We start from the raw sequence: 22,204 nt of genomic DNA, 5'->3' as shown, positions 1-22,204 counted from the left end.
AAAAAGGTTACCCGTAGTGGCAAATCTACAACTTGTTATGTTTTCTGTTTCTGAGTTCAGTCCCACTGCTCTTATTGATGTGAACAACAGGAGCAGTCAGCTACTGCAAAGTTAGATACAGTGCGAGCTGGTTAAGAAATAACATGAAACATCTAGCATGTAGCTACACCAATATTGTTTTCAGGAATTGGTGGAGACCAAACCTGAACCAAATGAAGAGGAAATAATAAACAATTGTCAGGTAACTAGAAATGCTACTCCAAGCCCGAATGATGTGTGAAGGGTTTGATATTGTCCAACACACGGTAGTTCTGTGCTCTGCTACTGCATTTGGTGTCTGCTTACACGAGAAGTTTAGAGTCAGTCTGGACGATCATAGAGTAAGTCATGGCATGGACCTTTGCAACAACTTGGATGTAGAAAATATAATGATCTATATTTGGTAATTTGTTAGTCATCAACTTTATAAAGTGATAATATGTTAGGGTTGTATGTCTCTCAGCTTGTTTTCAAGTTTTTCTGCCCCCTAGTGGCCAAAATCAATTGATGCAGCTTTAAATCTGAATCATGAATCACTTGGTGTTGTGCCAACATGAGACGTAATACTGCCATTAAAAGTATTTTGTCCTCTGAATGAGGGTGTCTGATTATTTCTGTGGATTGTCTTTTTTCCAGTTAATGTACTGTTTGCTGTTTATGAGTTAATCTAAGTCCTTATCCTAACTGAACAGGAAAAAATGTGGTTGTGAAGGGTCCAGCAACTCTAGATGGCAGGTGATCATCTCTCATCCAGTAATCACAGATGGAAGAGGCAGACATTTTTAAAAAACACTTTTTTATTGTTGTCATAGTGTGTCTAATGTATAATCCTTTACAGAACACAAAACGTTTGGCTTTTCACATTTTGCTACAAGTTCAACATTTTTTCTCCTGTTTCTTTTATCACTATTTACATTTTGAAAAGTTTTCAGAAAGACTTACTTGAATAAACTTGATACGGAGGGCAGGTCAATTACATGTGTTGAAATGTCTGTCTTTGTGGATCTTTAATGGTGACGTGTGTGTTTGGTTGAAGGTTGTATCATTTATTAATTACCAAAACATCTAGAAAGCAGGTTTGACAATTGGCATACCAAACAGAAAGTCTGTTTTCTGGCATTTCATTTAGCTATTTTTTAATATTTGTCCTTTTCTCACAGTAATATTAAAAAAGTGATAACAGTGTTGACTTTCTTCGAACCTTTAACCAACTTGCACATGTCTGACAAGCCTATAGCCCTCCTCACTCCACTTTTACACTCTTCTCATTCTTTACAAATTACTGTAAAGGTGTGAATATTTATTTGAATGTTTTGCTACAACATTAAAGGTACGTGATGTTAAGACTGGAATGTGGATCATGTACAATCAACCACAAAACAATTACATAAGATATGGATGTAAATTTGCTCAAAATTGTTAAACCGTCATTTTGCATTTACATTCTCCACATTCATATTCTTAAACAATGGTACCTTTAAAGAGGCAACACTGTTATAGTATTTGATTCCTCGTCTATGCAAGGGGAAATGTGTTTTAATAATAACAGTTATTCTGAAATTCAGTTCTTCAGCTCATCAGGCAGTGCCATTGGTGTACTGGGAAAGCTTATTCTCCAAGTCACAGATTCTCTTCTCCTGAGACAAAACTGTGGCCTTCAGATTGTGAATCTCCTCCAACAACCTCTCAAGCAACTCAGGCTGGACAGGAAAAGGGTGGAAAGAAGGAAACAAAGGAAACAGAAGAAGAAAGGAAAACATGACAGTGATAAGGAGGGGAAAATTAAGAATGAAGAAAGAGAGAAAGAGGAAAAATAGATCAAAGACGGTGAGTTACTAGAAAAAATAAACTGAAAAAAAGAGGGGAGCTTTGGAAATAAGGAGTTGTGGGCAGGTACATATAGAAGAGAGATAAATGAAATGTGTTAAACAAAGAGTCAGATGTAGTAACAGTGCATACAGAATATGGGCTGCAAAGCTTTTTTTTTTTTTAAATTGAAAATGTGAAGCATAACGCTACAAACAGCAACAGGTAAAAATGCAGCAGTGTATTTAGATACTGGTACAACACAGCTCAGCTTTTTTAGCCCGCAATGTTAAAAACAGATTAAGATTAAGATTAGCAAATGGAAAGGAGAAATGCCTTTTTGAACCCTTTTAGATCACATCCCTCGTCATATCATGCAATTATTTAACAATGCTTGCCAAGAAAAATTACAAAAACATGAATTTCTGTGTATTCTTGTATCGAAATTCAATCATGCTTTTGTGCTGACGTAGGCTTGACCCAACCAATTTCAACGCATTAATATTGTGACATTCACCCTTCAATCAATCCTCAACACAGAGCTGAGAATCTTTATGACACACCCAACATTCAATGTTCAAATCAAAATCCTCTCAACGTTATGTCCCATCTTTCTATCCCGTTTAACTCAGAAATATTTAATAATACAGAAATTTAATCTGGACTCTAAACCAGTCATTCCCAAACTTCAGCCCTTAATTAGGCAGCTCCAAATTCTGTACAGGTCTTGTTAGTAAATGGTAATTATTATTTATTTATTATACATTTTGTGGCTCCCTTGGCTCGTTCTAAAGGTATCACAATGGTTCATATGTAGGATGTACGCAGTATGTGAATATACGACAGCGTATAAGATAAACAACTTACCGGCAGGCTGTTGCTGTCAACAGTGGACATGCTGCGTCGGGTAGTGGGTCTGGAGTCCAGGATGTTCTTCTTAGTCACTTTAAGCTCTCTGCTCTTTGGTGGCACATAGCCATCCTTCAAGGATACCAGAATTGGGTCTTCATCACGGCCTTCCAGCCACTCTTCAGGCTCCATGGCAGGGTCAGGCCCTGCTGTGTCTGGGTACAGGTCATCCTGGAAGAGGTCCGACTGTACAAGAGATGCGAGGGAAAAAAGAGACCAATATTTGATTTTGGGATGTGCTGTACAGCAGTTGCTTTTGTGGGTTTAAAATCTAAATATCTAAATATCTTCCTGTCTGTTATTCTGTCCTCCCAAGAGGATGAGTGGAAGAGAAGATGAAAGGAGCAAACAAAACAAAATATTTGATGGAAAATAAATAAGACAACAGGTTACTAATGAAGTGGTACTGGAGATAATTTAAAAGTCAAAAGCTTGTAAAGTATCATCAGTGGGATGGATGGGCTTACTTTTCTGGGTACAGTCATTGTGATGGGCTCACACTTCTTGTCATGCAACTTGTATAACCTGCAGGTTGATGATGAGATGATGAAACAGAGAAGAAAGAGAAAAGAAAGAAAACCCATTAGTTGTGCTTTTGTATACAGCTGTTACAAATCCGTGTCTGAGTTTATACTTTATCTTCAGTAAAGAGTTCCTTCCTAACGTCATGAAGAACCAAAAAACAGGCATCATCATCAAATAAATGCTTCATAAATCTCATTTCATGAACAACACTGTAAAGCTGTAATCTTGGATGAGTTACAGTTCAATCAGTATCTCACCTGGCGATCTCACACTTGGTAACGTCCACACCCCTCTTAGGCATGAAGCCCATCCCTCTCTGGGGCTCCTTACTGCTAAAGGTGCTGAGGTAGTGGACGAACGGCGACTCCTCTGTGATCTCAAAGTAACGGATACTGCTGTCCCCCTACACACACACACAAACACATTTAACATGTAACATCTAACACAAACAATAGTGAATTTATTATTATTATTAAAGGACTAGTGTGTAGGATTTATTGCCATCTAGTGTTGAGGTTGCAGACTACAACCAACTGAATACACCTCCCCTCACCCACCCCTTACAAGCCTGTAGAGCAGTGGTCGCCAACCCGTCGATCGCGATAGAAACATTCCCTGTAGATCCCGAAAATAATAGAAAAATAATTACACAAATAAATTATGGCTGATTAAGGTTCAGTTTTGCAAGCGCCTCTCTTTTTCTCTCTATCTCTATCTCTCTCGATCCAGTCGTTTTCAGCGTAACAGGCTACATTAAATTGACCAATAATATCACAGAAGGATAGGGGAGACTGGGGTCTGGAGTTGAGCCAAAGGGTAAGTTGAGCCACCCCTTGTTGCTAGGAAACGGTAAAAAACATTGATCATGTGACCAAATATTTAGGAGGAAGGCATCATTTCATGGAGTCTGTGAAGGTAAGAACCACATGGGTTAAGTGGTTAGATCTTTATTTCCAAAAAAACATTTTTCACTCTTGAAAGTGAATTTAGTCTATCATACGTTTCATGAGAATTGTGTTTAGACCAAAATAGATCATTTTAAATTTGTTTCATAAATCAATTGTTGTATCTATGAGCTACAACATGAGGTCATAAACCTAGCATAAAAGTGCACCATTTTAGCTGTGGGGACTAATAAAGTCAAAATGGTAGCGCTGGGGTAAGTTGAGTCGGTGGGTTGGGGATAGATGGAACGAGAGGAAGATGGAGGGAGGAGTTTAACGAAGATGGATAGAAGAGAGAATAGATAGACAAAGAAAGGAAGGATGATGAGAGTTTCAGTTCAGTATAATAATAATTAAAAAAGGGTATTGTACCTGTTGAATTGTGTATAATAAATCAAAATACACATGAATGTGAAGAAGTGACTGTTATTTAGGGAGGGAGACGGTGGGGAGGAGGGTGGGGGGGAGTAGGGATACGGCTCAACTTACCCCGCTCCTATGCTCAATTTACCCCATACACGGGGTAAGTTGTGCCACGAGACCACTTTTTTTGGACATGCTATATTATCGAAACAGTTATGTTTACACTCATTCTGTTTGTTTGAAGGGATGCACAACATCCTGAAATATATGCAGATATATCAGTTAGCGACAAAACTATGATTGCCTTGATGTAGTGATCCTAAATATGAAAAATGGCTCATCTTACCCCAGTCTCCCTACTGGCACATTAACTGTCGCAAAATGACAATATACGGCACTAGCAGGTAATAGCCGATAGACTGCAATGTTGTCAGCTGGCATGGCGGAGGCTCCAAGAAAGAAGTCGAAAACGTATCATTTCCATCCAGAATGGGAAGAGGAATTTCTTTACACCACGGTTAAAGACAAGTGTGTGTATGCTGTGCCACCAAACTCTAGCGCTGTCTAAAAGAGGAAATCTGGAGCGGCACCACAACACCAACCACGACAAATTCAAAGACAGCTTCCCCCCGCTAATTATGAATTTTCCTGACTTCGTGAATTACCACTGTGTCATTCACCAGCAGGCCTTAGCGGGGAAGGTAGTGAACTTTTCTCATGTTATAACTCTGGTGGTCAAACTGATCAACTCGATTCGAGCAAAAGTGCTTCAGCACCGCTTATTCAAGGCGTTATTGGATGAGCTCGATGCTGCGTACGGAGACCTACTCCTCCACGCTGATGTCCGGTGGTTGAGTCGCGGCAAAGTGTTGTGCAGTGATTTGTTGATTTGCTGCTAGAGATAAAGACTTTTCTGGAGACAAGGAACGAGGAGCATGAGGAGCTGTCAGATGATCAGTGGCTGCTGGACCTCGAGTTTCTGACAGACCTGACGGCAAAACTGAACGCACTGAACAACGAGCTCCAGAGAAAAGACCAACACCTGCCCCACATGATGAGCACAGTGAATGCGTTCAACGCCAAGCTTCGAAAACACAACAATTCTTATTTTCATGGGATTAACCACTAATTGAAACATACTTAAATACTGTATTTCATTTCTGCCAAGTCCATTCTGCTAGATGCCCCTAAATCTTACACACTGGTCCTTTAAGGCTGGAAATCCAATGAATATGAGCACATTTCTGTACATTTTATAGCACATTTAAACGTAGGGAACAAACATTTACATACATGAGAACATTCTTTACAAAGCAGTGACTCTGTACCTTTCCACAGAGGTAGACCATGTTTGCGTCTGCATCGTAATATGGTAACATCACTCCGTTACTTGTGTCCAACTCCAACAGTGCAATAGGTTCCTCAAAATTTGTCTGCAGAGAGTAAAGCAGATAAAGGACACTGACATTTTGTTGTGAACATGCATATGTAATAGCTTGGTATTAATGATAGGTATACCTAGAATTCTTTGTCATGAAGTGGTAAAAATGGGGAAACACATTTGAAGACAACAATGAGGCAGAACTGTTAACTAATGGCAAGTAACATTTTGTAATAACAATACTGCTGCTGACAATCATAATCGATCACATCGTTATATCAGCATAATATTTGTTAGGGAATTTTCCATAACTAATATGCACTGGGTCAAACTAGGCTTTGCGGTCATAGCAAGGCCACACCAAATATTGGGTTTAGACACTGTCTCCCCTTGAGATAGTGGTGAGCAGTGAGTCTGCTCCTTTTGGGGAAAATAGGAGGCATTCTGATAGTGTTGCTATAGCAGCCAAGGTCAGATATGTCTTTGACTGTTTTCCCTGAATGGGGTAAAGGTAACTGGAGTCAGAGGTTTGATATAGTGTTGGATGTAGGACAAAGGTCCTGATTGAGGTCTAAGCTATGTTCTGTCTATAGACCAGGAGACTAAATTCTGTATATTGTAGATGTGTTGGAGCTGCCCATATTTGGGCATGGCTCAACCTTGGGCATTATCTGTGTGGTTTAAAGTCTATCTAGGATTATGATGCCGAAATTCCTCTTCCCCTATGTCACAAATATTACCTTTTGTTTTAATGTAATGAAGTTGTGAATTTAGTTGTTTGTTTACCGGGTCCCAGAGCCCAAGCTCTCTCTGGCTCATCCTGGTGAATCCTGTGGTGAAGATGTTGCCGTCTCTGGTGAAGATGGCTCTCATTGGACGGATCCCCTCATGTGGAGCCAGACGTTCCTGTTGGTCAACAGACAGACAGACAGACAGACAGACAGACAGACAGACAGACAGACAGACAGACAGACAGACAGACAGACAGACAGACAGACAGACAGACAGACAGACAGACAGACAGACAGACAGACAGACAGACAGACAGACAGACAGACAGACATTATTACCAGAGCTAAAAGTAAAAAACAAACAAACAAACAAACCAACAAACTAAAACATTCATTTGTGTCTTCCATTTATTTGTTCATTCTCTGTTCTCTTTCTCTCTTTTTTGACAGAATACTTTTTTTTCTACCTATACTCACCGCAACCACCTCCCTCTTACGGGGGTCACAGACACGCAGACGTCGGTCTTTACAGGTGGTGCAAAACAAGCTGCCGTTTCGGTTCCAGCTGATGCTGTAGATGAGGTCTGGGTGGTCGTCCATGGAAATGAGGGGCTCGCCTGTCCCCACGTTCCAGACGATTATCAAGTTATCACTGCCTGAGGTCAGAGCACAGGGCAACAGAGGAAAGATCATAAGGATGTCAAGGAAACTAGTATGCATATGTGTGTGTGTGTGTGTGTGTGTGTGTGTGTCATACCCGCAGTGAGTAGTATGTTGCGTGCAGTGGGGTGCCAGCTGACAATACCAACACGTTTGGAGTGTCCCTCCAAGACAACGACAGGGTCGGATAGGGGGCGGGTCAGTGAGTGATCTGGGATCTGCCATACCTGCAGATGAATGAAAATCAGTGGAGCCTGTGTGAGTGTCTGATGGTACACAAGCAGTGTTATCTGTCCAGTAATCTGTATGTGAAGTACACACAACAACAACAAATTCTACTATTGGTTCTTGAAGTTTAATACATTTTTCTCTTGGTGACAAATGGGAATGTAATATTATTGTTTTGTAAGCATCTAAAAGATTTGTAATATTGTTTGTGACTGAAAGAAAATGATTAATTGAAATTACACCTTCATTTAATTAGATGTGCACAGTTTCATATGAGATGTATAAAAAGTCACGTATCAAATGTGTACAATCTCACAGTATATCGATATGACATGCATACTGTGTACATATATCATCATTGGAAAAATACATACTATATTGTAGTGTAAAATTTTGGTGATAATTACTAACAATGAACAATGTTGCATCTGCTAAAAGGGTATTTGATTGTTGACTATTATTTGCTAAAGATGATCAAATTTGAAGGCATTATGTTAAACGAAGAAGATGTGTGTGATTCTTTATTTACTGAGGGAATAACGACCTTATAATCGAATAAGCATAAAAAACACAATATATGTGATTATATATACCAATATTATTATTACTATAGAAAAAGAATGCAGTAGGAAAAGTAATTGGGTAATATTGAACTTGAAGAAATCTGTGATAAACATTGCTCACACAGCTAACAACAGCTAACAGCAGCTGTGGGGAACTGAGGGGGAAAAAACAGAACTCAAGGCCAAGCTTACAGACGCTTAGAGACCGAAACCTGCAAGCATAGAAATGAATGGAGCAGCCACAAAAAGTGGCTGGGGGCATCTTTAGGACAGGTGCCAAGAAAGTGAGATCATGTTGGGTTGGAAGAAGCGGATTGGTTGAAACTCAGTCCCCAGTGGGAGGGCGTTGAAACGTTTTGCAAGGGTCAGCAATATAGGCAAGGCAGTTTTATTTATATAGCGCATTTCATACACAATGGCAACTCAATGTGCTTTACATAAAACAAACAGAAAAAATTGGAAAAAACCATGGAATTTGAGAAATAAAAATATAACCCAATCATAGTAAACACATACATACCCCCCCCCCCCACACACACACACACACACACACACACACACACACTAATAATAAAAACAAAGTACAGAAACATAGAAAGATAGAGAAATAAAATACTAGAATAGAGCATTAAATATAAGGTTGCAGCATAAAATAATGATTTGCTTTAAAATCATTAAAAGGACATAGAGTGCAAATGAAATATTACAATTTAAAGTGCTTTGAAATAAAGAGTTCAATCATAAGCACAGGAGAAGAGAAGTGTTTTTAACCTGGATTTAAACATGATTTCAGTTCTGCTGGTAGTTTGTTCCAGTTGTGTAAAAGCTGCTTCACCATGTTTAGTCTGAACTCTGGGCTCCGCTATCTGACCTGAGTCAGTAGATCTCCGAGCCCTACTGGGTTTATATTCTACTAACATGTCATTCATGTATTCTGGACCTAAACCAGTCAGTGATTTGTAGACCAGTAGCAGAACTTTAAAATCTATTCTATAGCTGACTGGGAGCCAGTGTAAAGACTGTATATATATAATATAGACAGTATAAAAGAGAGAGTTCTTTGTGTCATTTATACATAGATCCCGTCTGTGTATGTTGACTCTGGGTTTTGCTGTCGACAATAAAACTATAACTGCTTTCAGCTGGACGACTCCTGGTGATTTTTGATTTAATCTTTTTTGAACTTCAACATTTTTTGAACAACGATACTTAGAGATAATTAGAGACGACAATATCTGACCAGTACTTCGGCACAAACCTCACTTACACATCACAGACGACACAACTGCAGGTGTTTGAATTCTCCATTAAACTCAACACCCACTTTTAATAAATTCATATATTAACTGGCGGTGACGGTTGTCTTGTTACACTGATACATTTCTGTTAGCTTGTAGCCATGACAACAACTGAAGGCATCCACCCATAAGTGTCCACGCCTGTGTGTAAATCCAGTAAACTGATTACTGAACAAATAACGCTCTTAAAACAGATTATCGTTTAGCAATTTCAATATTTATGCCAAACATACAATGGCATGTTTACATTTTGAATACAGATTTTTATTCATCAGTTCATTCATTTTATATCCAGTTCAGGTTTTTGGGACACTGGAGTTTTTCCCAGCATATTACCACAGACAATGCATCCCCCCCCCCCCCCCCCCCCCCGCACAATCTAGATGCCAAAGAAAATAATAGTAACCTTTCCTAATAATGTAACATGTTTTTATCAGTATTTTATTAATTTAACTAGTCAGTTGTCTCTTTTTTTCTGTAACTTATTTTTTATTTTTTTTTATTTTAAAGCCTTTCACACAGGAAAACATTCAGGTGTACCCTTAATTTTATTTAAATATTTTGGTTTAACAGACTAATTTAATGATATTGAGTCTAAGAAATACTAGAATATCCCTCTAAAAAGACAATAGTTTTCTTTTCAATTGTGGAACACAAACTCATGTCATGAAAATCCCCAAATTTCCAGAAACATCATGACAGGGTTAGCATCCGACCCCAATCATCCCCTGGCATCGGAATTTAAACTGCTCCCATCCGGACGCAGATTTTTCATGCCCAGATGCAGGACAGGCAGATTTAAAAAGTCCTGGGTTCCAGCGGCCATTGGCCTTTTAAATAACGGATGATTCTTAGCCTTTTTTAAGCCATTTTAAGGTGGATTGCACGCACTGTGGTCACTTTAACTTTTTTTGTTTTTACTATTTATTGTTATTTTGTATTGTACTTTTGTGGATTGTTTATTTTGTAACTGTAATTGCTATTGTTTCGCTGCTGGCTGCACCACAAATTGCCCTTCGGGGACAATAAAGATATCTTGAACTTGAAGCATGGTACAGTACTTTTATACAAAACCTACAGTTTAAAAAGGGGGGAAAATCACATTAACAGATGACCTGAACAGGTGCTACATACTGCACTACGTTGTGCTTTTGTGAATTCCTCATGAGGGAAATGGGCTGAAACAACACAAACAACAAAACTAACACATGTGGCCTTTTCAGTTGCAGCACACAGCAGGTGATAAGATGATCCACATATGCTTCACACACACACACACACACACACACACACACACACACACACACACACACACACACACACACGCACACGCACACGCACACAACTCTTTCCCTGTTGCTCTGCAGTCACACACACACACACACACACACACACACACACACACACACACACACACACACACACACACACAAACACATAAACACACTCTAATGATCCTTTTCAGATGACACAATGATCCGTCTCAGTGAGCTGAAGAGAATGACATCACAGTTATGTCCTTTCTGTAGCTTCACACTGGCAACACTGCCAAGACTGGACAGCTGCGACTGTCTGTCTGTGTGCTGGACATAAACAAAGCACGCACACACACACACACGCATACACACACACAAACACACACACACACACACACACACAGTTGTGTTTTCCATCACTTCAGAGGACATAACCCCCTACCCCTTACCCTAACCATCCTAACCATAACATAAACTTCACTCTAAAATGAATGATTTACATTAAGAGGATTTGCTTTTTGACCCCATTACGGAGGTGAGTGCCCACAACATGACTGTGTAAATAGATTTATGTACCCATAACATGAGGTATATCTGGAACACACACACACACACACACACACACACACACACACACACACACACACACACACACACACACACACACACACACACACACACACACACACACACACAAGGCTCAGCGCATTCAAACAGCATCCCAGCAGCTGTTGCCAAAGGAGAATCAGCGATTTAACCAATCAGTCACACAAAGATTCCTGTAATGTCGTTCTGGACAAGTGTGAGCAAATCTGTCCTCTGTGACAACTGTTCTGATGCACAGCTACATGCGGAGTCAACAGACATGTTGTCATAATACAAACAAAAAAATGTAATAATTGACACATGCTCACATACTTGACATACTGCACATTTGTGCACACAGACAAAGCAGTGTTGTGATGTAAGGAGCATAGTGGATATATTTTTGAAGACAAAGACAACAGAATATTTTATGTCTATTAAAATGAAAAATATTTGAGATTTCCTGTTGCATATTGATTACAGTAATTGTAACATTAAAAAGTAACTAAAATCTGATACTTTTCACCAAATACACTTTATTTCCCAGTTGTTTTACCCATTGTGAAGAAGAAAACGTGTCTCCATCGACAAAAAATTACCCTCGGACTTCAAGTCACAGTTCTGCTCTGATTTGTGTCAGTGGAGCAGCTCTCAGTTACATCACAGGCAGTAAATCTGGTTCTCATTTCAAGCTCATGTTGGAACTAATTTGCTAGCAAAGATTTCTGAAATAATTAACTGTGAAACACTTCATGGAATGAATTTAATAGTGTGATAAATCAAATCATAAGTGCCACCAGTACAAACATACACTATAATGTATCACATTCTAAAAATAGAATTACTGCCAACAGGTTATTTTTTGCATGAATAATAATAATACACAGTTGTAAAATAGTCTGACACAAATGTACTGCACATGACAATTTTCCTATAACAATGAGGTCTCCCCCTCCTGCAGTTCAGGCCTCACAGAGACCCCTGCTGACTTAACTGAGTCATGACCTGCAGCGTGTCACAACAACGTTTCAAGAGCTACGAGAGCTTTTGTTTTCTGTCTTCAGTCAACAACAGCTCCACCTAATTGCCAGTTTATTCGAGTACACATAGCTAAAGCCAATGCAACGTAATCCAATAGCCCTGGATTAGTACATCCTTATAGAGGTTGTAATGTTTAATGTTCAGCTTTTGTTGAAATTGTTGTCAAAAGATGTGAATTCAACTTTGTGGTCAGTTGTAGTTTATGTCAAATTATATCCCTGTATACTGTCAGATGTTTATTCATAAAAAACAAATACAATTCAACAGCACCACAAACTACAGCTTCCAAAAAGGAAAAAAGAAAAAAACATGATTTGACTCAACATCTCTGTAAAACAGGTTCAACAAGAAGTGAACACTGTAACCCTCATTTATTGCAGGGCTATTGTATAAACATGCATTAGTTTTAGTTAGGTGTGCCAAATGGTTACTGAGTGTACATTATAATTAGTTTATGAAGGAACAACAAAATAAAATAACTTGAAATGAATGCACTGCAGATAAGGAGGCATGGATGCTACGATGCAGTTTATAAGTTGACATGATGTTCACTGATTAGCTCTTGGGAATGTGAGTTGATTGACAACTGGGAGAGCAAAAATAATCACTTAATCATCATGCTTAAACTGTGGTCTACATCCGGTGTTTACATATCCTGTATGCTTAGCCTCCATGTTTGCCAGAGATCATTTCTGGTCTGATGAAGGGATATTAAATGAATATAAAAACACCTAACATAGCCAAAGCAAAGTTTCACAAAAACTCCTTAACAACCTCAAGTCTGGTGAAGATGACATACTTTGAAAGTGCACTGTGCCAAAAAAATCTCTCCGGGCTAATAAATGCTTACTGCCTCTACCTGACTTTCATAGAGACACACACACACACACACACACACACACACACACACACACACACACACACACACACACACACACACACACACACACACACACACACACACACACACACACACAAGGACAGATTGGAGCAGCAGGATTAAGCAGCCGCGTAACAATGGAGAGGTTGGTTGCACACAGACAATATATTCTGACCAATACGTCAAGGGTAAAATATGATGAACACGAACAGGCTGATGAAGAGATTCATATGAGGAAATGTGGTGTAACAGGTGGGTGGACAGACAGACAGGTACACAGAAAAAGTGATGCCTTCACTGACTCACTTCACTTATTGTTCATTTAGCAGACAGACAAGATGAACTTGGGCTGTGACAACCTCTATGACTGTTGCCTGAGTCACCGAACAACAAACTCCTCCACATGCATTTGAAATCCTCTCTCTCTCCCACTCAGTATTTTTTCTACACACACACACAGACAAACACACACTTGCACACACTGCCATTACCATTGCAGTGCAGTCCTCTGAGCAGCTGGCCAGGATGTTGTCGTCATGAGGGCACCAGTCAATATCAAGGACGGGTCCGGAGTGTCCAATCACCAGCGGGTAGTTCTTGTCCACTCGACCTGACTGCAGCAGACAGCAGTGACAAACAGGACTGTGTTAGAGTAGTGTAGTTTTGTTTGTTGTGTGTGTGTGTGTGTGTGTGTGTGTGTGTGTGTGTGTGTACATGAACTTACTATTTCTAAGCAAGTTATAAGCACTGATGTGGTAATTTGCAGGTCAAAAGACATCTGGAGGTGTGGGTTAAAAGCAGACTAAAAGTGAAACATTTCCTAATTGAAAGTTTATTCTTGACACTGAAACTAGTAACGCAAATTAAGTAGCTGTTTCACTGCTTTCTATCATAACACACTACCTTCATCTGCAGATGGAGCTGTTGTGAAATTATAGATGCTCGAATTTCCACATTGACCCAGAGGTAAGACAGTTTTGTTGACTATTTCCAGCTCAACTTTTCAGCCATTGCAGATGAGAAGTCCTTAAAGAACTCAGAAAAAAATGGAAATTTGAACAGCTTCAATTCTATAACAATTAGGCTAACTCCCTCTGCTGATGAACATCTTGTGGTATGATGAGATCCAAATTACATCCTTAAACAGACTCAATTGAAATGCTGCAACAAAGGTCAGATTGACTTATTAGCAGGCCATGGGGCAAAAAGTTGCTGTTAGATTCCTGTTAATGCCTTCCTGCGTTTGTAGGATTCATTCTATAGGGAGGGGGCAATCCCTCAAATAGTTGTTGAGATATTTCAGTCCTGACCAAAGTGGTGGACCAACCGGCAAACTGACGCAAGACAAGAAAAGCTCAAATGATCAAAACCAATTCATTCACAATCAAACTTGGGCATTTAGGGTCCCCTGTGGTCAATGGCAGTGGAAAAGTTGCTGATATGGACTGGTTGGAAACATAGACTGTATATAAAATGGACGTAACATCCGTGACGTCACCCATTGGTTTGTGGACTGCTGCTTGGAAGCGAATAGTTTCAGATCTGGGCAGCGCCATCTTGACAATTTCAGGTGCATGCCGGGTAAAAGAAAAACAGGGATTCTACTTATATGGGCCATACACATAATAAAGACATAGACATAGACATACTCTTTATTATGTCTATGATATGGGCATCAGGAGGGGCATGAGGTGCCCTCCTGAACCTGTGAACCAATCAACCTGTCAATCACGACGTAGCCATGCCCTAATGCATACCCTGATTTATCGTCAAATATAAAATCAGGGAGGCCAACATTTCACAAATGAACATCATACTGCATTGAAGAAGGCTTTAAACTAGCGATTGAGATCATAAACACATTTTGAAAACGTTTACTGAGGTTATAAATCAAGTGAGAAGTTGGTGAATTCTCCATTGACTTGTATAGAGACGGAAGTCCTTTTGACACCAAAACGGTCGCCCCCTGGTGGCCTTTTGATAGAATGCAGTTTTAAGTTACTTCCGCGTTGGCATCATTGCAGAGGACCGGAACTCCCCGCCTGGTTGGAAGCTACAGTTATATGCAGTGAAGATGTCTGATAATGATGATAAATGTTCTGGTAGGACTGATAGTCTGCTCAGATCAAAGCAGAGAAATATCCTCATAGTTAAGGGCTTTGTAATAAGCTGTATCGGCCAGTGTTGTCTGACTTTGTGGAAATTGATGACCAGTGTTCACATATTTGGCCTAGAGGTATTTGTGGTGTTAACAGGACCAAATATTGTGGTCAAAACCTTCAAAATTAAGCCAAAAGTCAGAAACTTGCTGCATCATGGTGGACTCCCAGGATAATTAACGATGATGCAAACTAAAATCCCTCATGACGTCACTTCCAGGTTGTTCCATCTTTCCCTGTTCCTATCATGTGAACATGTGTATCAACTTCAGAGATATCACTCCCTTCTCACACACACACACACATACACACACACACACACACCAAGAGAGGTGTATTTATAGCTGAGCGACGAGGCGTTGAAAGGGGAGTTTTTCTTTTGGCCTGTTGGGGACCCAGAGGGGGGAGATGGAGGATGGAGAGAGTGTATTAATAGCATGTCTGTTCACCATGACTCCAGTATATAATCACGTCCATTTCCCAGTGTCTCTAAAATCCTGAGTCTAACTCTATGTCTTCTCACACTGGTCACTAAATACCACCGCTGACATGCTGATGAATCTCTGTAGTGTTACTGATGAACCTGTGACATTTTAATGACATTAAATTTCCACATTTCACTCCATGTTTGCTTTGTGTCAGTCTTTATTTACAGTTTTGACCCAATACCAACATATTTCTAAAAACTAGAGTATCTTTCTGACTGAAATCAATGAACTTCTCAGTTCCTGTAACACCGGGCTGTGATTGGCAGTTGGTGTTTGCAGCCCAGCTCAAATGAAACCTGCTGAGTGGAGGCATCTCACAGGGCAGGTCAACTAAATTGCTGCAGACTTGGCTCATTATAGTGGCATCAGCAGTTATTTGGAGAGCTCCACCTTGAGCACTGATCCGCAGCTCGCAAATGAATGGGTTTTTAAACATGTAATGATTAAAAGTATTATTGAATTAACTTTGCATGTTTCTGGATCAGTCCTTTTATGTCTTCATGGTCTGATAAAATGCTATTTAGCTACCTTTTAAAATGCACAAAATATGTGTACCAGCAATCTATTTTATTTAGATTCACTGGAGCAGTCAAACCTGACATCATAACTGACTGAAATATAATCTTGTACATCAAAATATTGGCACAAGTTTGGTCTTGTCTTGTAATGGTGCCCAGCATTTATTTTAAGGCAATGCTGGTATCATCACGGGCCTTGAGGAACCTTAACACCACTCTGTAGCATCACAGCTTTAAACGTCTGATATGTCTTGACCTGTTGCTTTTCCTGTCAGTGTATTTCTGTTTCAGCGATTATGGTGTCCTTTCCAAAGCTTCTTCAACATGACAGCTTGAAGATAATATTATATCCTCAGAATAACTGTCTTCAACAACTGCTGATAGCATGAGATGGCACTGATTCTTAGTTTCTATTCTATCTTCCTGTGACATTAAGCGTTACCTTATAGGCCCAACCTCAGTACTTAGACAGAATGAGACACAGGCTTTTCTGTGTATTTAAAATATCTGGGGTCACAGGAATGATTTGACCTCAGTACAAAGTCGCCTGCCGAAAGCTTTGGGAGTCTTTATCTTCACCTTCCCCATTAAGGTCTGCTGATTATGTCACACATCTTCTACCCTGCTATAACTACTTATACAGTAGCTAAACATCACACAATATTCAGTTACTTAGGCGAGGCTCTGAGCAAGATTGATGCTTAAGAAATCTGAACCCATGTCTGGTTGAGGCACAGCGACATTATTGAGCGATGACCTTGCAATACGATACGATGCGATACAATACGATGCGATACCATACCATCCCATACCATACCACTTCATTTTCAGCTTACACTAAAATTTGTAGTTCAGATTTTGTGAACCTTCATGGATACCTGAAGTCGTAAGCTTTAAGTTATTGTTATAATCAATAACTTATTAAAGATTGTCTATTATTTCATCCTCATCAACATTTTATAAGATGGATGTAATATAATTCCCAATGGTGGAAACTTTATTTTGCTTGTCTCAAAAGTTATTCAAATTTTATCCTATGGGGTACAAGAATGTGTGCATCAAATTTAGTAGATTTAGTAAATTTAGAGGATCAGTTTCCTAAAAAACAAACAGCTTATCACTCTTAAGAGTTTCATTTACAATCTTATCCATATTCATCCTGCAGCAGAGTGCTTGTCTGGGTTCACTGGTTTTTAAATCATATGTTTTCTCCTCAGATATGCAGCTTGCTTCATTTTTAATGGAGGATATTGGAGCACAAACTTCTTCCTCCATTGAGCACATTTACTATTAAAATGAAGAAAAAGGTATAGAATTTATAGGCAAATATTAAGTTACATATTAAGTATGATGAGCACATTTACTGACACTCCAAGCATGTAGAAAACAACAACAAAAAAGTGTCTCATGCACATCTAATCAAGTATTTTGTCTCGTCATCAGCAGGTGGGGAGTTCCGGTCCTCTGCAATGAGGCCAACGCGGAAGTAATTTAAAACTGCATTCTATCAAAAGGCCACCAGGGGGCGACCGTTTTGGTGTCAAAAGGACTTCCGTCTCTATACAAGTCAATGGAGAATTCACCAACTTCTCACTTGTTTTATAACCTCAATAAACGTTTTCAAAATGTGTTTATGGTCTAAATCGCTAGTTTAAAGCCTTCTTCAATGCAGTATGATGTTCATTTGTGAAATGTTGGCCTCCCTGATTTTATATTTGACGATAAAGCAGGGTATACATTAGGGTGTGGCTACGTCGTGATTGACAGGTTGATTGGTTCACAGGTTCAGGAGGGCGCCTCATGCCGCTCCTGATGCCCATATAAGTAGAATCCGTGTTTTTATTTTTCCCAGCATGCACAGGAAACTTTCAAGATCCGAAACTATTCGTTTCCGAGCAGCAGTCCACAAACCAATGGGTGGCGTCACGGATGTTACGTCCATTATATATACAGTCTACGGTCATCAGAAACAAATAGATTGACATGAACAGTGAACTCATAGACACTCTGCAGCCCAGACATGTTTCCCCTTCACTGACCTTAGAGAGGGGCAGGACCAGGAAAGCTCCTCCTCCACTGGATTCAACGATGACCGCCAGGAACTTTGGGTTTACGGCGCAGAACGAGCTGTCCCACGTCACCTTGGAAACGCGGATGTCATCGTAACCCTGCTCAGCCTTGACCGACTGCCCAAAGACGTGGCGAAACTTACTCTGCCGCACGATGCTGCGACTCATGGCTGAAGAGGGAAGATGAGAGTGTAGGTAGGACAGGTGGGAGAGGGTGGGCAGAGAGCGATGGAGGAGTTTAGATGTCAGAATAGGGTCAAAAACAGAGAATGTAGAAAGTGAAATGGGTGTAAAACACTGGGAAAGAGACTTTGAGTTGAGTTATTTTGATCTATTTGATTGTGTTTTAAAGTACATTTTATCTTTTTTGTGAGCATGTTTTTTCCCCCCTGGCCTTATATTGGCTTTTGGACTTTGCTCCCCAGCTCCCTCATTTCTTTTGATTGGTTTTCTTTAACTTCTCCTTTGTGTTCATTAGTCTAAAATGATTTTACTGTTTACATTTTGTTCTGTCTTATCATCAGTTTGGCAGTCATTTAAATTGTACTAACCTGTATGAAAGCATGTACCAATAAAGTTTGATTAATTAAGTAGTTGATTGAAAAAGAAAAGATGGTCCAGAAACAAAACAAAGAAAAAAGACTTCCATCATAAACATGCATTCAAATCCAAATATCAATAAAACCACCAGTAGAGACTTATAAACATTTACAAACTGGATATTTATGTTGGGTTGATTTCTTTTTGTGATATTTTAAAGTGGAACAAGACTTTAAGCAACAGTGTCTGATCTGATCTTTACCATTACACGGGGGGAGACGTTTTAAACAAAAAGCAACTAAACAAATAATGCAGCACTGCTAACAGAAGAGCTTGTTATTACAATATTGTGCTTTCCTCTATCTGCAGTTGTTATGCTTTATATCTCCTTATATGGCTTTTTAGTGTGTCATTGTTAGTGTTAAGCTGATAAGGAGGCAGTTTGTTGTATAGTGTTTAGTATTTCTTTGCTGAACTTGTTTCACATATCTATTACTTTGTGTTGCTGTGAATAGCTTTCTGATGTTTTGATGACGAAGATGCAGCAACACTGCTTTCAATCTGTTTTATACTGAAAATGTAATACTCTGCTATTTATTTGACTCAGTCTGAAAGTCATACAAAGTAGAGAACAGATTTCTCTCATAATTATACTGACTACACAGCAAGCAGCTGCAGAGGCAGGCCTTCTATCCAATGATGTTGTTAATCCAATGATACATTTTAAATAACTTCTGCCTCTCTTTGAACATTGTATAGACTTGATAATGAGTCCTGTGAAGTGTTTTTAGGCTGTTTGTTGACTGACATCTCGCTGTCCTGGGCACCAGGCCAGAGGGACTGTAATCCCCCAAAACACAGGAGATATTCTATAACAGTGCCCACCATCAGCGTAGGTATTAATAGGCGATTGTCCCACCAAACACTATGTGACAGCCGAACATCAAAGACAAACACTAAGACGGAGAGAACGAATAAAAGGCAGGAGGAGAGCCTAATGTATGACAGATGCAATGCCAATGTGAACAGCACAGCAGTTAAATTCAATCACACCCGTGTGATACAATCCCTATGAGTATGAAAATGTGGTTTAACTCACACTCCCAGACTGCACTGGCTTACATAAAACTAAAAAACCCAAATCGGGAAGTAGGCCTGCATCAGTCCCTGAAGGCGTCTGATAAATGCAGCAGAGTTCTCCCTTTGGTTTAGTGGATGATCACAACCTCAAACTGTCTGGATCTATCTAACTAAGTAACAATGGAGGTGAGAGTTTTTTGTGGATATTTTTAAAAACAAAACAACTTTTAAGGCATTGGATTAGTTTAAAATTAGCTAACCCCAAAACCTGCTGTCATTATTACAGGTTTAATGTGTGACTTTCACAACTGAAGACTGAAGTGGGATTCATGGCTCAACCACACTAAGAGAGGACAGAAGCACCCACTGATTTCCTGGAAGCTCTGCCTTATCAAGAAATGTACATTCCAGTTTCCACTTCAGGCAGTAGAGTGTTTCAGGGGCAACACATCACACTTTTATTTTATTTTTTTATTGGTACTGTGACAAAGTTAGTTAATAGTCTTTTAATGCATGTTTCTGCCTGGATGATTAGATTAAGTCCTAATATCCAAATAATAATGAACCAAAGCTTTATTCATCAACAACAAACAAATTACAAAGACACATTAATTTATTGTGCATTCCTAAGCACCTGATTTAAACATGAAAATGCCTAACTCATGGTCTGCTTTTATGACAGAAAACTAACTTTAGAAAACAGATTAAATAAAATAAACGTCCCAAGCAAGCTTTCACTCTCTTTAAGATTTGTCTACCATGAGCTGAAACCAACAGTGTCTGCAGGGGAGGGAGATTTAGAGCCAAGCAGAGCTCATTCAGCAATCTATAAAACTTGTAAATGTGAGTTAAACGTGGAAAAAAACTCCGACGTGCTCCTTTAATTCTGCCTCAGGTTAATGAGATAGCCCTCCTCTGTCGCGCATGGCACGTCTCTGGAGAGTCGAGACAGAGCGAAAGAATGACACTGCCACTTTCCTAATATAGACATGACAAACTGCACTGTCCTACCCGGGCCAGCCGCTCCTCCCACCCGGCAGCCTGATCCTAAATAGCCCCAGAATGAAGACACCTCAGTCTGTGGCGCATTATCATTAATGAATACATATAAACAGCCGACACAGTCTCCACAAACACACATAAACACAGCAACAAAGGATACCAGGGGCGCAAGAGGTAAGAGGAGCAGTTTGAGGGGGGGGTAGTAATGTGCAACGTGCTCCTTAAAGTAGCGCACAGCTGCCATGCACGGCTCAAGATTTGCTCCGTCGGCTGGGGGGGTATAGACTCTTTCCAAAGGATTTCCAAAGGCGCGCGCCCCTCCAGCAGTGCAGTAAAGAAAGCTGACGCACCTCTCACCCCACTGCAGCACAGACTCTGACACACACACATATTATTAGGAAAGACAGTCCACAAGACAGCTCACCTCAGGTTTTGGGGAGACCCCTCTTCCCTGGACAACTCTCTCGGTTTCTGTCGTAAAAGCCTGCAGCCCCCCTGCTTTTTTGGTTTACTCCTCTGAATTGTACTCCCTGCGACTGGGTGTCCTGGAGTCGGTTCGGGACTTGCTGAGGAGACGCACTGTACGACTGCGTGACGCTCTTCGGCAGGGAAAAGAGAGGGGGGAGAGTACCGGGGCAGAGCAGGGAGAGAGGAGGGTGTGGGTGGGTGGGTGGGTGTATGGGTGGGTGCTGTCTATTTTGGAACGGGCTCTGTCAGTGCAGGAAAAACGTGTCGCGCGCCGGTGACAGGGGGCCAGCGCGTCCCCGGGGGTCACTGTCACCACTGGAGGTCTTGAATAGAGGAATTGGGACTTTAAACAGATAAATGAACGCGCACAGTTGACCCCATGCTGCCTTAAAGTGTTACTTGTTAACTCCTAAAGACAACTTTTGAATAGCAAAAGTTTGTAACATCTAAATGTGGCTTCACTTGTAGGCTACAGCCAACTAAAGTCTGTCTCTGGAGCTCTTCACTGCACTGTTGCTCACAAACACATACAGACATCCCTGCACTCTGGTGTTAAGACAAAAAGAACACCAAATAAATGAAATAAATAAATAATAAAAATCAAGAAAGACCTTTGCATAATCATTACTGTACTCACCAGGTTTCATAGGAATTTTCTGCAAAGGAATCCA

At 40.0% G+C, this 22,204-nt stretch overlaps 1 protein-coding gene across 1 annotated transcript; it reads right to left on the bottom strand.

The window, feature by feature from the left end:
* Positions 1–816: 816 nt before the first annotated feature.
* coro6 (coronin 6) lies at positions 817–21,552 on the bottom strand. The gene is made up of 11 exons (XM_062432806.1): positions 21,490–21,552; positions 18,414–18,613; positions 13,701–13,823; positions 7,456–7,585; positions 7,176–7,354; positions 6,754–6,873; positions 5,915–6,019; positions 3,537–3,682; positions 3,222–3,279; positions 2,713–2,940; positions 817–1,739 (listed from the first exon to the last, which is right to left on the bottom strand). Exons 2-11 carry the CDS (start codon positions 18,609–18,611, stop codon positions 1,617–1,619), a joined length of 1,410 nt encoding a protein of 469 aa, XP_062288790.1. The 5' UTR covers positions 18,612–18,613; positions 21,490–21,552; the 3' UTR covers positions 817–1,616.
* Positions 21,553–22,204: the final 652 nt, after the last annotated feature.

The sequence above is a fragment of the Scomber scombrus genome, chromosome 14, assembly GCF_963691925.1.
Source record: "Scomber scombrus chromosome 14, fScoSco1.1, whole genome shotgun sequence".
Taxonomy (NCBI): Eukaryota; Metazoa; Chordata; class Actinopteri; order Scombriformes; family Scombridae; genus Scomber; species Scomber scombrus.
The sequence above is the reverse complement of the archived record's forward strand: the minus strand, read 5'-3'. Positions and strand labels throughout refer to the sequence as shown.